General features: G+C 49.8%; 1 protein-coding gene across 3 annotated transcripts; it reads right to left on the reverse strand.

The window, feature by feature from the left end:
* Nucleotides 1–1,491: 1,491 nt before the first annotated feature.
* fam193b (family with sequence similarity 193 member B) lies at nucleotides 1,492–15,503 on the reverse strand. Of its 3 annotated transcripts, XR_013124228.1 has the most exons (11): nucleotides 15,195–15,503; nucleotides 13,865–14,140; nucleotides 11,719–11,905; nucleotides 11,032–11,229; nucleotides 10,326–10,767; nucleotides 9,393–9,579; nucleotides 6,799–7,032; nucleotides 2,865–3,966; nucleotides 2,520–2,595; nucleotides 2,227–2,415; nucleotides 1,492–2,195 (listed from the first exon to the last, which is right to left on the reverse strand). XR_013124228.1 is itself a non-coding variant. In XM_076986427.1 (10 exons), the coding sequence occupies exons 1-10, from the start codon at nucleotides 15,348–15,350 to the stop codon at nucleotides 2,319–2,321; spliced, it is 2,955 nt and encodes a 984-aa protein (XP_076842542.1). In that variant the 5' UTR covers nucleotides 15,351–15,503; the 3' UTR covers nucleotides 1,492–2,318. The 3 variants fall into 3 exon arrangements, 2 of the variants coding, with proteins under 2 accessions (XP_076842542.1, XP_076842544.1); XM_076986427.1 differs by having other exon boundaries at nucleotides 1,492–2,415; XM_076986429.1 differs by lacking the exon at nucleotides 15,195–15,503 and adding an exon at nucleotides 14,798–15,041 and having other exon boundaries at nucleotides 1,492–2,415.
* Nucleotides 15,504–15,530: the final 27 nt, after the last annotated feature.

Genomic DNA, 15,530 nt, shown 5'->3' on the forward strand with positions numbered 1-15,530 from the left:
GTAGATCAAGACTTTTAGTTGCGTTCAACATGGGTATTAAACCTCACAGGGTACTGAAGTCACAGCTTGTAATAATGCATGTTGCTATGTCAATGCTTCATCAGTAATTTGAAACAGACTTAATATTTTGTGTACTGATCTGCCAAACCTGTTCTATTAAGATCAGTATGTACATTAAAGTAAGCAGGCATCCCATCATGCAATGGTGAGGGAAAGTGTGTCCCACATGGGGAGAAGCATTATTCATTCACATGACCTTGTTATATACCTTGCATGTCACATATTGGATACTATACTGCATAAGATGATGGGGACAAGTAACCAGTATATACAGATTACAGTATGCAGTATAACAGAAATTTATGCACACTAACGCTAGCAGGTCTGACTCATTTTGGGTCACTGAACAATGTAACCGATGGCAAGTGTAGTCTTAACCAAGACTACAAGTCCCACAAGCCCATTTTGTTCCTCTTGATTAGCTGAACCCTTGTTGTCTTTACCTCCATCCTCCTGAGAGCCACGGTTGATCTACATGAGGCTGAAGCACGACGACGCCAGCAAGGAAACACCACACTGCTTTTTCAAAACTGTAATGTTTTAATCTTTCAGAACGAAAGATTTTCACAGTATCAAAAGTGAATAATAATAATTAAAAAACAAAAACCAACAAAGAAAAAAAAAACAACTTTAAGCCAGCATACACTTGGCCATTAATGGTATAGTATAAATCTACATTCCAAAGGTTTTAAGATAATGTCTCCTAGTTTAATATAATCAGAGATGTAGAATATGAAAACAATCGCTCGAACAGATTTAAAAAAAAAACATTTTTTTTTTCCATCTCAATCCTTCAAAGCCAGAAAAGAACCAAGAAAAAAATTGCCATCCATCATGTTCCCAGGTCCAAATTCCCAACATCATAATGTCAAAATTGATGTCAATATTTTTGATTCTTATTCAGAAAGGGATCAATCTTCAAGGATACATGTACAAATGAGCTGACACAAACGTGCAGAGAAATGGAAAGGTTAAGGTTAAAAGGTCATAGGTTGTACCATTGCAGCACAAAGCTCTGAACTCCTAGCCCCAAAGGGGCGGGGGTGTTTACTATACTAAACATCACATTTGAACACTGTGGAAGGCCGGAAATGGAGAACGGAGCATTGCCATCTGAACTTGGAGCTAGCTAACTAAACAAGCATCACTGCATAAAGGCGACCAGATTGCAGTTTGCAGATGAAAACATCACAGCGCCCCCATCCCCAGTACTTCAGGCAGTCAGTACTGACCTCTCACCAGTGTTTCTGAGTAACTGTCAGCGGGGACAAATTAAACAGTTGTCAGTTTTGAGCATCATGCAGGGGGAAACCAGGTCAATCTGATTTCTGAGTATTTAATCACATAAGTGTTAGAAATGGACACACGCCATATTAGGATACTTTAGTGTTTTTTTTTTTTCCATCAGTTTTTTTTTGGGGGGGGGGGGGGGTTACCTCCTTGTAAATGCCCAAGTTCAACAAACGTAAACTTCTTTTATGTTTGAGCATAAATAAAAGACATAGGCAAGCTCCTGTACTGCCACCAGTTTTAGATAAATATTTAAAATACCCCCCATCACATGACTAAGTAACTGGATCAGGATCAGATCATGACCAATGGGCTCTAAAAGACTCAAAACAGTCTGATAAACACGAACCCAGAATGGATCACTCAATATCTGTTGATTGTTTTTAAAAAACCCAGGAAAATTACTCCTCACGTACATTTGCGTTTAAATTTAATTCTGTTGCCTTAATTAAAATCATGATGCAGCATCTTAATTAAAAAAGGGAAATAAAATGTCAGTATCTGCAGAATGAATTCATGAATTATATCCATTGAAACAAAATTCAATGTCCATAAAGAAAAGTACCTTCTGGAAAACGCATGAACACGGTGGGCGGGGAGGTCGAAGTGTGCCGTATTTTCCGATTTCATTTTTTTTTATTGTAAAATAACTGTTTACATACTACAAATGAAGCAAGGGAGAGTGGTAACCAAAGTACAATTTGGTAGGCGGCTTCATCGCAGGTAGGGGAAGGAGTGACGGCAGGTTTGGGTGTGCTCCCGCAATGCCAACTGGTACAAGACAACCGCTCTGATGGATGATTCAGTAGACTGACAACTAAGACGGAGACAGAGGACGACCTCGAGCCAATCGAGTGTTGAACACAGAGGACGCAGGCCAATCGAGTGTTTGATGCAGTGACGGAGTCAATCGTGTGCTTAGCACAGTCTTGTTGGGAAGTTTGGGTGTCTGTTTACCATCATTTGTGTTACTGAGCTGCACTTGAGGGCATCTTTTTCAGGCTGAAGTTGGACCAGTTCACGGCCACTTTCTGTCGAGTCTGTTTAGCCGAATCGAGGCAAAACCTGGAGGAAGCAAGATCCATGTCAGAAAGTGGAATATCACACAAAGGACCAGATAGAAGAGCAATTAATAATTCATTATGTCATTTCGGCCCATATTGACGGACCTCTTAAAGTGTTCAACCTCACGGTCAATCTCGTCCATCTCCGTTGGATCGAGGTCTTTGGGGAGAAACACGTCATCTAAGGATGAAAAGAAAACCGCACTTACACAAGTACTCAGCTGTGGTTCAGATGCTGTCACAAGTGGACTGAAGGTCAAAACACTTATTTATCTGGTAATCAAAGCTATGGTCAGCTAGAGATGGCATCTTGAACCCACAGCATGGAGGGCTGTTTTCTCTGCTCTAGTATACCTGATTTAACACAGCCTTGGCTCTCTAGGTTCTGAATGTGACCCTTACTGGTTTAGCATGGTACCGGACGTAGTCAGGATGGACCATGAAACATACCGATAGCGCTGGACTTCTCAGTCTTGCTTTTGTTCTTCTTATTTCTGCCCTTGGACTGTTGCTGCGAGTTTGTGTTTGCTGGGGTGCTGAAGTTGTTTCTGCCCTCTGCCTCGTGTTCCGTCCGGCTAACCCGCGCATCAGAATCACCCTTCCCCCGGTGTGGGGCGGAGCCCGAATGATGGTTCCCATTGGGGGCGCCGTTGGTGGAGTGCTTGGAGACCTTACTGTCCTCCACCTTCCTGCTGGACAGCCGCTGGTTCTCATGTGGCTGGCTCGGCAGGCCGGCTCGGGCTCCGGCCCGGGTAGGCTTGTCCGGCTCGGGCGGCCCGACCTCCTGCGTCTTCTCCTGGCTTCCGGGCGTGGCTTTTGCAGACTTGGGGACGGTGGGCTGTTCGTGCAGGGCCTGGTCCTGCTGGCGCTGCTGTTTCTTGCTCTTCTTCGTCTTGGCCCCCGCCCCCGTGACGTTCTTGCCGTCGGACACTTCGTCTTTGGGTTTGGGCGCCGTGGGGGCGGGAGCGGAGGCGGGGACAGAGACGGGGACGGGCTGGGCGGCTTCAGAGCCCGGCGGCGAAGTCCTCTCTGGCGAGCGGACGCGGATGAGCTTGGACAGACTGGGCGTGGAGTGCAGCCGCTGGACGCCTTTGGCGGCAGGGGCGGGGCCGGAGGCGGGGACGGGGGCGGGGCCGGTTGCGGGGCCGTCCTCCCCCCAGCCGTTGACGATCTCCAGGTCCCTCTTGAAGTTGCGCAGCGAGAGCGGTACCAGGTCCAGGTCGACGTGCTGCAGGTCCGAGGAGCCGTTGAGGTGTGACAGCAGGTGGTTCCCCTCTAGCGTGGCCGCCTTCTTGGGGAAGTCGTTGACGTCCAAGTTGAGGTCGTACATGCTGAAGGAGGCCCTGATGGAGTCCTTGATGGTGTTCTTGATCTCCTCCAGACGCGACGTCAGGAAGCTGTTGACGCGCTCCAGCTCCAACTGGGGCCACTCCAGCAGACGGCCCGCCTCCCCGTCTGGGACCGCCTCCTCATCCACGGGCTCCGGCGGGGAGGCGGAGCATCGCTCGCCACAGGCCATCTCAGACACTCCTTGCAGAGCCCGCTCCTTCTCCTGGAGACACACACACACACACACACACACACACACACACACACACACACACACAAAGGCGCATCAGCAAGCACATCCAGTATATGTGGTTTCAACTGAATTCAAACATGTATATTTCTGTACCAAATAACTAAAAACGAGTCTGACTTGAAGACTAATGAATTGGGTCTTCACCAAACGCTGTATTCCAGCTCACACTGTACTGGAGTATTTAGTCCACGGCAGCTTCGGCCAAACACATGAACCCTGCTGCATTTGCACTTTCAAAAGTACCATTCACTAAAAATAAATAAATAAATAAATAAACAACAACAAAAAAAGTCCCAGCTTCAGCTGTTGAGGTAAAGAGCCAACATCCATCAGCCCCAGACGCTAAAGGCCATTCCATATCTCCCACAACAGATATGCATCTGGCCTTTAGTGCCTGTTCCACTCTAACAAATGATGCAGTCCACATTGGCTCCTTCAACACATGATTCTACCACACGTGGATATGAACCACGCAAACATGGTGATTGTTTTCTAAAAAAAGTCAAATAATCTTATAAAATAATCTTATAAATTTGTAGAGCAGACCTTTTCAAAGGGACAACAGAAAAAGATATCACAGAAAAAATATATATATAATTTTCATTATTTTTTCAAGAAATTTCTCAAAAACCAGAAAATCTGCCAAGTGCGAACGTATGTGAGCTCTTAGTAGCTTGTAGCACCTCCTTCTGCAGCCATTACTTCAACCAAACGTCTTCGGTAACCACAACTAAGTGTCTGACATCTGCTTTTGAGGATTTTTGCCCACTCCTCCTTGCAGAACTCCACCAGTTGACAGAGGTTGGAGGGGCACCGGGCATATACCACTCACTTCAGATCTTGCCACAGCAAGATGCGATTTTCTTACACAGTATGAAGACAGCTGTGTTCATGTACTGGAATGTGTTGCGTATGTAGTACATCATCCAGGACTCTTTTACGTACTGCATTTTGGTCATATACTGCATACTGGATACTGATTTGGTACGCGAGTAGGCTACGGTAGTGTGCGGTAGGCTGTGGTAGTATGCGGTAGGCTGTAGTAGTATGCAGTAGTAGTATGTGGTAGGCTGTAGAAGTATGTGGTAGGCTGTAGTAGTATGTGGTAGGCTGTAGTAGTATGTGGTAGGCTGTTTCAATCAGCACTTCATCCTCTTCCTCCCAGCCCCCCTCCCCCCACCATATGTTTTATATCAGGGGTTCTTAACCTGGTCGCCACGTACTTCCAAGGGGGTCGCGAATGTGACACAAAATAAGGTGTTTTCTGAGTTAAATGTGCGACGAATCAGGTTCGGAGCTAAATTTTATTGTTCTTTACTCAGCCTGGACAAGCGGAGCCACAACGTGCATGCGCGAACCTGAATCAAGACTCAGAATGAGGCAGGTTGATTCAGTAAAGTTTATTGAATCAAACTGCCTCATTGTGGCTCCGCTCGTCCAGGCTGGATTAACATGGAGCATTTTGTAGAACGTCGAACTGAAAGTGGGGATGCAAAACGCCCACTTCCAGGAACTTCAGAACAGAAAAAAACGAAGAAAGTGAGAAAATATGAAAAGTACTTAGAATATGGATTTACGCAGACAAGCGAAGGAGAGGATGCACGACCGCAGTGTGTTCAGGGTTGCCAACTTTTCAAGATCGCTTGGAGTAAGATTTGAACCTGGAGGGGGTGGCGAGTGTAAATTGTTACCGGGCGGGTGTACAATGGACACAAATTAAGTGTTATATCGCGATCGATCGATCACCGGTGATTGGTGCCAGAGCGAACTAGTAACTCATTGAATCATAGATATGGATCAGAGGTAAATAAACTAGTTTTTTTTCGGCGTGAGAAATCGGATGTGTGGCGTGAGAGCGTGTGAAAATAGTCAAATTCGTGTGTCTCAGGCTCAATGCGTGAGTTGGCAACCCTGGTGTCTTGTTTGTGGCGAAGTGCTAGCCAAGGAAAGTCTCAGGCCCTCCAAGTTGCTACGCCATTTGCAGACGAAGCATTCGAAAATTTACCGGAGCCTAAAAGGGGGTCGCACAGTGAAAAAGGTTAAGAACCCCTGTTTTATATATAAGTAAGCGGATTGTGGTTTCAGCTGAAACAAACACAAATCTGCGGGTTGACTCCATGGCGACCTTTAACCCGAGCTGACCAATGACACAGCTCGGTTCCACCCGCTTCCATTTTCCAATCTCCACGTCTCTCCCTGTTGTCTCATTGGCAAACGCGTTTGGTGACGTTGGTCTGTGGAAAGTTAGCGCTATAAATCTTCCTCCTAAATGATTACTGGCTGGTTAACGGCTGCCTCGAGTGAGAGCTGGAGAGCAAGTGTGTTTTTATTAGAAACGGGCTGCTGGAACAAATAGCAGAGCATTTAGCCGACCCCTTCAAGCGTTAATTAACGGATTAATTAATCAATGCTGCTTATGCATAATACTTCTAGCTGCTGCATGTATAAAATGTAAAACTTGTAAGATATGCCTTTTACCTGTATGGAGCGCAAGCTCACAACCTAATACAGTCATGAAGTCAGCAAGCCGCTTTATTCAATCGTTAAGCTGCTCTAGAAGGCACAGATGTTCTCGTGGACATACGAGAGCCTGTAAGGAGAGGAACCTAGCTGGAAACAGTACCAACGTTCATCTCTAATGCGGTGTTCTTGGACATGTGTGTGGTTACCTCAAGAATGTACATGTGGCTCTCAGCTCTCAATGGCCAAACTATGACTGCGGATGTGTGAGGTTTTGCCGACATGGAAGCCATCTGGATAGAGGACCCGATTTTGGAGAAAGCGACCACGAGGCCACCGTACCTTCTTCTTCTGTTTGTGGCGGGCGCGCTTGGCCGCTTTGGCGCTGTTGACGGGCTTGGGCTCCGTGCTGTTGATGAAGTCGAGGAGCTCGTCCACGTCGCGGTGGTCGACGGCGCCGGGTGCGGCCGGGTCCAGCTCCTGCCTCTGTGGGAGCTCCTCCTTCCTGCGGGTCAGCCTGGAGCGGAGCTTCTCCCGGATCTCTGCGTAGTTCCGGCTGGTGGGCGCTGCAGGGGGCTGGGGGCGAAGACAGATACGGGGAGGCACATAAGGAGGAGGGCTGCACGATATATTGTTGCTTGATCATCATCACGATGTTGGCCTGTGCGATACAGATATGGGTCTTCAAAATATCTTTATTTACTAGTATATTTGTTTTAGCTTGCACATAGCTTGGGTTTGTTTTCATAATGCTAACCCTAGCTTGCTTATGTCTATTCATCAATATTTTCATTAAGGGAGTTATCAGATAAAAACAGACTAAGAAAATCCTGCCAATCTGGCCCTAAAGGAACACACGGACTCTACTCTCTTCCACCTCCTAGAGCAGAAGTCACCAACAGGCGGACCGCGGTCCGGATCCGGACCCCAACGCAGTCCTGTCCGGACCCAATCTCATTCCTGATTAACTGGATATGGACCCAAATGCCATCCCATCCGGACCCAGAATAAATTGTTTTAAATATTTCTTAATTTTGACGGGAGAATTAATTTTAAACCGGAGCATTTATTTCAGCGCTATTCACCACCACCACCCCCACCGCTCAACAACTTAGGTTCGCCACCACCCCTCCCGTCCCCCGGACCGCTGGTCAGAGCTATCGGACAAACGTCATCACATGCCAGTTCCACTAAACCCTCCAGAACACCTTCAGCTGAACACACATACGCACACCCGAGCCAGCCCACGCAGGACACACGTGATTACAAGCCACAACACACATGTGCTTTACGTATGGGGCTGCAGTTTCTAACAAGAGGTGGTCACATGACCATGCAAGACCACACCCCCAGCAACATATTGCATATACAACCAAGCATCTCGTATAATTTATGAAAAATTAATTATTCAACCACTGCGATGACTGGGCAGGAGATAGAGGTGAATCTCATACAACATTCAGTGCTTCATCGTTTGACCCGCACAACTTAAACACGCACTGTTACCCAGTGAAGAAACACACACACACAGGACAAACAGACTCCTCACAGTGACTTTCACATGTATGAAAATGCAAATGGAAGTGCTTTGAGGCTACATCCTGCTTTGAAACACTTGCAAACCCAGATTATTAAAGGAGTCAGCATAATCCAGGCAGATTTGTAAAGACACATCAAAGAAGACACATTTTACATTCATCTTTGTGATGTGGAGTTTTCTTCAACACAGAAAACAATTCCCTGGTTAAAAATGACTAAATAAATAACAGAAAACCGAACTCCAAAATGACATCAAAATGAAATGCGAGTCTAAGATTTCTTTAATGTGTTCCATAAGCTACAAGCTTCTGCGGTTCACAAATCAGCATCTGGAGAACAATTGGTTTTGTAAGTTTCAGCTCAATCCTACACAACAAACTGCAGGAGGACACCGGAGGATCAGACCAAACAGACTTTAGAAAGAAATTACTTGTGATTTGGAATGATGCCACAGTGGAAAGCCCAGACCTATGGTAATGTTCGTTTACGATACACAAGCAACATAAATTGACCCACAATGAGACCCTGCTGCACTCCACATGGCAGAAGAATGGAAGCCTGCAGTGATTCTCCGAGAATAATCCGAGATTCACTATGCTAACGAATACCCAATTTAAGCAAACTTTAAGACTTTTCTGGAACCATCTACGCATGAAAGGTCAGCAAAGCGTGCTTGCACACGGCCCGGACCCCACAAGTGGTACGGGGTCAGAGTGCATTGGCGAGCAGAGTGCCGCCATCGTGCCTAGAATTGGACAGCACGGTTTTCACAAAGTGGACGTGTTGGTGTTCCCTCTCTAAAAGATCATTCCATTACCACTTCATCTCACCACCATAACACACCAACAGCCACAAATGCAATTATACTGTAGCGGTTTCATTCTGGTAAAGTTCTTAGTCATCACTAAATTAACTCTATAATCAGCACCTAAAAATTGACAACACACCAATCAGGAACCATCTCTAGAAGGACGTCCTCATCCATCAGTTAGTTTGTACATGAAAGAGCATGTAGAAATGTGGGAGAAGCTCCGGAGAACGTTCGGATGGAGGGCGTGGTAGGCAGCTGTTAAACACGGTGACAAAGGCACACCCCACCAGGGTGGGGAACAACTGCTGAAGGAGAAAGAAAAATTGCATAACTCTAACCCCAACCCTCCAGCGACACGCCAGCTGAAACCTCACAAAATGAGGCCTGAAAAATGTCTATTATTAAAGCTCAAAGAGCCTGTGGTGATTAATGTACTGAAACACACAAACCGCTCTCTAAGCTGCAACACTAATTTCCAGGTAAAAACCACCGTACTGTCCACCTTCATTTTTATCTCTATGAAGTCAGTGCTTTTGGAGTGGCAGCGTACATGATGTCATAGAACATGCAGAAGAGGCGACGTTACCGCGTTATGGCCGAAGAACTCGCAGTAGCAGCAATCGCAGTATTTTCCGTCGCGCTGATTGGTGGAGGAAGAAGCGCATGAGCTGCGCTCCGAGCTGCTGTCCTCATCCTCGCCTTCATCTTGCTCACACGCCCCCTGCTGGCAGGCTGAGCCGTTTGCCAGCTTGTGCCCTTTACAAGCCTGGTCCCTAAATGTGTGAAAACGTGAACACACACGCACACACACACACACACACCGCTGTGCTTAATAAGTTGCAGAAACCACAGGGGTTGGTAGCTTCTTTGGGAATATTAACACAATAAATAACAATTAAATGGACCAGAAGAAAAAGATTTGGAACAGTAATAATTTCCTGGGTATTGGCTAAGAAGTTCATACTTAACTGCATTTGTACTAATCTCTCAGTACACCATTCTCAAGCCAAGCATGAAAACAGCTCTATAAACTACTGCTGAGCTTGAAAGCTGAATTAAAGCTATCATAAGCAAATTTATTTTAAGAACATGTTGGCTAAACTCAAAAATCTCGAAAGCAGTTACTGAAATAGATACGTCTTTGTTATTATCTTGAACTCTGTAATCAGAAAGTAAACATCGCAGGTCCAGCTTCTCCAGGAGAAGGCGGAGCTCCCTGCCCGTCAATCATTTCATGTGTATATACCAACACTCCTCGCTCCAAAGACAGGCGTGGTTAGCACTGTACTCCACCCCCACGCCCGTTTGCAGTTTTACAACAGTTTAAACCTAAAAGGCTTTAAAAGACCGAACTGCTCAAATAAATATAAAACAAATTTATATCGAGTATAAAATAACTGTGTAGAATAATGATGAGTTTCAAATTTCAACACACTGTTCAAAACTTTTTTTTCTATAAGGTACTGGACTACCACACCCTCACACTCCCACAACCTCCTAGCACAGGTTTACGACCTACCGGCAGGTGCTGGCAGCAAGATGAGCAGCGGTGGAGGTGGTGGAGGAGGCCACGCCCCCCCCTCCGCTGCCGTTATGCCCGTTACACGGGTGGGTGCAGCCCATAAGCGAGGAGCCCAGTTTGCCATGCTGGGGGCCGGGGGTGGGTGAGCTGTGAGTGTTCTTGCAGGCGCCAGGCTTGTGCACGGAGCCCGGGCTCTCTGTGGCACCCGAGTGCTTGCCGGTGGGGGCGGGGCTGGGGGCGGGGCCCGACGGCGAGTGCAGGCCTGGCGCCAGTGTGGAGAACGGTGAGTGCGGGGGCGCGGAGGCGTGGCCGTGCTGGCCGGGGGCGGGCTTTGCGGGAGGCAGCAAGGCGGGGCTCTGGGAGGAGAGGCCCGTGGGGCTGTTGGGAGGCACGGAGAGGTCCGCCGGCTGGTGGTGCTCGCCCGGGTGGAACGCCTCGCCTGGGGGGGGGGGGGGGGGGGGGGAGGGGGGAGTGTGAGGGTCACTGCTGCTGGTCCAAACAGGAGCCTTTCTGGATTCAGTACCATTTCAGCTTATTACAGTTCATACATTAGCATTTCAGATTATTACACAACAACGCAGCCCCAAAAAAAGAGATTTTTAAAGCTACGTCTCAGTTCCAAATATCCATCCACAAAACGTCTGATCACGGATTATTCCGTACGGTGCGCGAACTACGAGTTTTCCGCACTTCAACATCTCACCTGGAGGAGTGGGCCGCCGGCACATGGTTTTGAAGTGCTTGGGTGTGGTCTTGCAGAGGTCGGCAGAGAGGGGCGTGGCGGGGGGCGTGGAGCCCGGGACGGGGGGCGGAGCAGCGTGGCTGTAGGGACACACTTTGGTGGCGGACGCCTCGTGGGAGGAACGCTTGTCGTGGCAGGTCGGGCCTGCTGTCCCGCCGGCTGTGGAGGAACACGGATGAGTGAGCGTGCAATACGGTTGGTGCCGGCAAAATACTAACAGACCAGAACGGCCAAGAATAGAAAAGGAAACACTAAAAGAGCCCTGCGTGGAAGATCTTCACGAAAAGGCTCAAACACACAAACATGGGGATTCAAACTGGAGAGAAGGAGGAGAGGAGAGAGAGGGAGAGAGAGACAAGCCCACATAGGAAAGAGTGAGGGAAAAAGAAATTGAGAGACGGATTAAGGGAGACAGGCAGGTAACGTGAGAGAGGAAAGGAGAGATATACAGGTAATGTGAGAAAAAGGGAGAGAGAGAGACAGGTGATGCGTGAGAGAGGAAAAAGGAAGAGAGACAACAGGGGAATGCGAGAACACGGGATAGGGAGAGATGGAAAGAGGGCATCACGTGTGATGGACAGATAGACAGGCAGACGGAGAGAGAGAGAGAGAGAGAGAGAGAGAGAGAGAAGAGGAGGCAGTTGGGACCTTGCTGTGAGTGTGAGGCAACACTGTGGGTGCAGTGTGGCCCGGCGTTGGTGTGAGCCGAGTTCCAGAGGCCAGAGAGCTTTCGGGCCGACAGGAAGGAGCTCGGGTCCCAGTCCACTGAGCTCTGCTCCGGGTAACCGTTCCCACAGCTCTGGGCCTTGCACGACGATGAGTGGGACAACGGCGCCTGTAAACCACACACACACACTGAAGAGCTGGTCTCCTTCAAAAACACAACGATTAAAATAACTTTCCTAGCGGCTTGATGCATTGACCATTACATACAAGTTTTTCCACTGAGGTAAGGACTATATTCCTGCGTCCAGATTAAGAAGAGCAGGGAGATTTCTGTACAAAGTCCCTGCGTTGTGCGTGAGGTAGCAGAGCTAACGCGGTTAGCATGACAGAGGTCCTCATCAGACGAGAGAAAACTAAGCCGAACAACTGACTGACCAGAGCCCAAAAGAGCCTGCACTGGGACCACCTCCACACAGCAGCTGGAAATGGTCAACGGATGTCCAGTAAACGGATGTCCAGTCTTTCCCACTGAATGGGTTTATGGGTAAATAATCAGCAGGTTCAGGAAGCGAGCTATGGCCATTGTTTGTACCAGAGCAGAGAGGGACTGGGGGCTGAAAGACTACAACACAACCAGTGAATACAGAAGCACAGGAGTGAGGAGGCGTGTGTCTGCTCCTGGTGGACACGCCCCCCTCAAACTCAGCACCCGGCTCTTCACAGCTGAGGGGCTTATTCGAGCTTCTGCAGTTTGACTGACAGGAGCGTTTACTGTCTAGACGTCTGGATCTGTATTCTGGACCCGTTAAACGATCAGCTGCAGGTGTTGGCACAAAATATCTGCACGCCGAGCCTCAAATTTGACTTTCTGTGCCAAAAGCTGTGGGTGGGAGGGGCACATGCCAGTTTCCAACACGCCCCTAGGAGCCAACTGGTCCAGCCGTTCATAAGCACTTGCTTTGGTAACATGGCCAGCTCTACAGCAGACAGCCCGGGGGCTGCAGGCGGAACGGCACGGCTACGGGGCGCTGGTGACCCGTATCGGTAACGGACCAACACGGACGCAGTAAAGAAAGCAGCAGGTAAGCAGGTAAGTGAACCATAAGCAAACTCGGTTCTCCGGAGACCTGTGCACGAAAGACACTTCCGGCCTCGCGCGGCGACACAACGTCTGCGATCGTTTTCATTGGGACACCCTGGATCGATTCGCAGCAGGTTCTTTGGTTTCTGGGTGCAGTTTTACTTGACATTTAGCTTCGGCGTGTGCATTAGAAAGAAAAGCACTGAACCCTAACCCTTTCCGCAGCTCCCCCAGGGTCTGGTCTTAAAGGGGAACGACACACGGCCAGCCTTTCACTGTACCAGCGTCTCGGAGAGCACGCCGACACTCATCGCTGGTGCTGCGTATGACTTCAGAGCTCAGTAATACAGAGACCGTGTGCAACAGCGTCTCCCGCAGGGTTACTGACACCCATGTGCTCTGCCCTGCCTCGAGACCACTGCACTGTGGGAAATGGAGTTTTAGACTCAGGCACATCGGTCAACTCAGACTAAGACTAAGAGAGGAGCTTATCCACATGCAGCAGTAGCAGTCCTAAACCAGCACAATTACATGATAATAACTACATAATAAATTCCTCAATGCCATTCATGTGCAGTTATTTGCAGGGTGATATATGATTTGGTTATTTCTATGGCATTACTGTGAACTGCAACTTCCGTAACACTCCGACACACTGACTGGAGGTCACCGAACCAAGACCGGTTTGGACCCTTCATCAAAATATAAGCAACAGCTGCTACGGTAACATGAATGAGCCGGGCCGCTTCATATAGCAGCACTTGTGCGCACGGATCTTAGCATGAAGGTCCCAGCGTGCAGCCTCCGGTGCTGCATGTCCTAATGAGTGTCTTCACGTGAACGAGGACATTTCGCATGAAACGTCCAACAGTGCAGACGGGCCAGAGTCCCGGTCTCACCTGGGACCGGTCGTCGCCTCTGAAGTCTCGGACATGTTTCCTCAAGCAGAGCGGGCGGAGCTTCTCCCCCAGAGCGGGCGGAGCTTCTCCCCCAGAGCGGGCGGAGCTTCTCCCCCAGAGCGGGCGGAGCTTCCGCCCCGGTACTCACCGACACGCACTGCTCCTGCGCTGTTCTCCTCTCCTCCTCCTCCACGCTCTTCCGACAGCTCTGGCAGATCCAGAGCGGCACCTCGCCCAGCAGGGACTGCGAGAGCGAGGGCACGGCGTCGCCCAGCTTCCGGCCCGGCGTCTCCCGCAGCAGCGCCTGGGACAGGGCCGGCACGGCGTCCGCCAGCTTGGGGGCGTGGCCGGGGAGCCCGTTGGTCAGCCCCGCCCCCCAGTCTTTAAACTCCCGGTGGCACAGCAGACAGCAGGTGTGCATAGACTGTGGAGGGAGAGGAGAAGAGTGGTCAGTGCATGGTTCCCCGTGCGGTTCCCATCTCCAGCGCTGCAGGAATTTGTGCTGAAAGACCCGATTTAACGCGTGCCGCACCGGATTAGTTGTGCATGAGCACGGACACCACTACACCGCACCGCACACAGCTATTCCAGCATTGGACCTCACAAGTGTGATAAGCAAATGGTCTGGCGTGAGTTACATTAGGGGGAACAGGCACAGCACGAGTGCGATAATGCAAAACACACTGCGAGCGCACAACACCAGCTGCCTCACACAAGTGTGTACAGTAACGGGGAACCACTGTAGTGCCAATCGAAATCTAAATGAGCGAGAAACACAAGGAAACTTAACACCAGATGCCAGCAGCACTGAGATGCAACATAAATAGGCCCGTGGATAGATCATCTTCCCCAGCTCTAGTAAAGGACTCGGGGAACCTCCATAAACCACAACACGGACCGTTCCTCCACCACCACCAGTGCGACCACGTACAGTGCAGTAACTCCTGTCACACCGTCGGGGTCGGTGTGAGCACTAAAGCACCTTATCCTGATATATCTAACACATCTGAAGGCGGTGGCCACGTCTTGCCATTATAAACACACACACACACACACACACACACATCCTAACCAACACTACCTGCACGTACTGACGCCATCGCGCCACAATACACCCGTTTGTGGGGTGTATTGTCAAACTGTGCAACCACCACCGATCTGGGTGATCTCAGCGGGTCGGTTGAGGAGTAACGGAGCAGCTCAGCTCGTGTTAGACGGGAGGACGTTCGCTTCGAGTTACCGGCCACGCAAGGCCACCTGAGCGGAGGCGCTAACCCCCCCAGCCCGCTAACCGAAACTACAAACGGGTGTAAACTACAACCGGGTGTTTTTTCCCTCCCCTCACATTTTTAAACCCCCCCCCCCGTTCAGACGCCGAGAAACGCCGTTAAACCACCGACGGCCGCGTCCCCCCAGGGAGAGCAGCCGAGCGCCGACGCTCGGCTAGCGGGGCGGGTGCTAGGCGGACTCGGGCTAACCTGGTTGGGCCGCGCCAGCCGCTCCAGCCCCGCGTCCCCGCCGCCCGCCGCCACCGCCGCCTCGCCGGGACACACGGCGCTCTTCGGCGCGCTCTGCTGTCCGGCCGCCGCATCCTTGTGCCCGACTCCCGCCTGCTTGCTCTTCTTCCTAGCCATAGCGCCGCGCTCGTCTGGGTGCAGCCCCGGCCCAGTCTGCGGTAGTTTTACACGGGGGTGTTTTTATCGACTGAAGGGAGTTCGGGGGTTTATTTTAGTTCCCCCCCGCGCGAGCGCCACGGTCGTTTCTCTTATCTTCTCAAAGACAACAGTCAATATGGCGGAGGGGCTGGCACACTC

The sequence above is a fragment of the Brachyhypopomus gauderio genome, chromosome 2, assembly GCF_052324685.1.
Source record: "Brachyhypopomus gauderio isolate BG-103 chromosome 2, BGAUD_0.2, whole genome shotgun sequence".
Lineage (NCBI taxonomy): Eukaryota > Metazoa > Chordata > Actinopteri > Gymnotiformes > Hypopomidae > Brachyhypopomus > Brachyhypopomus gauderio.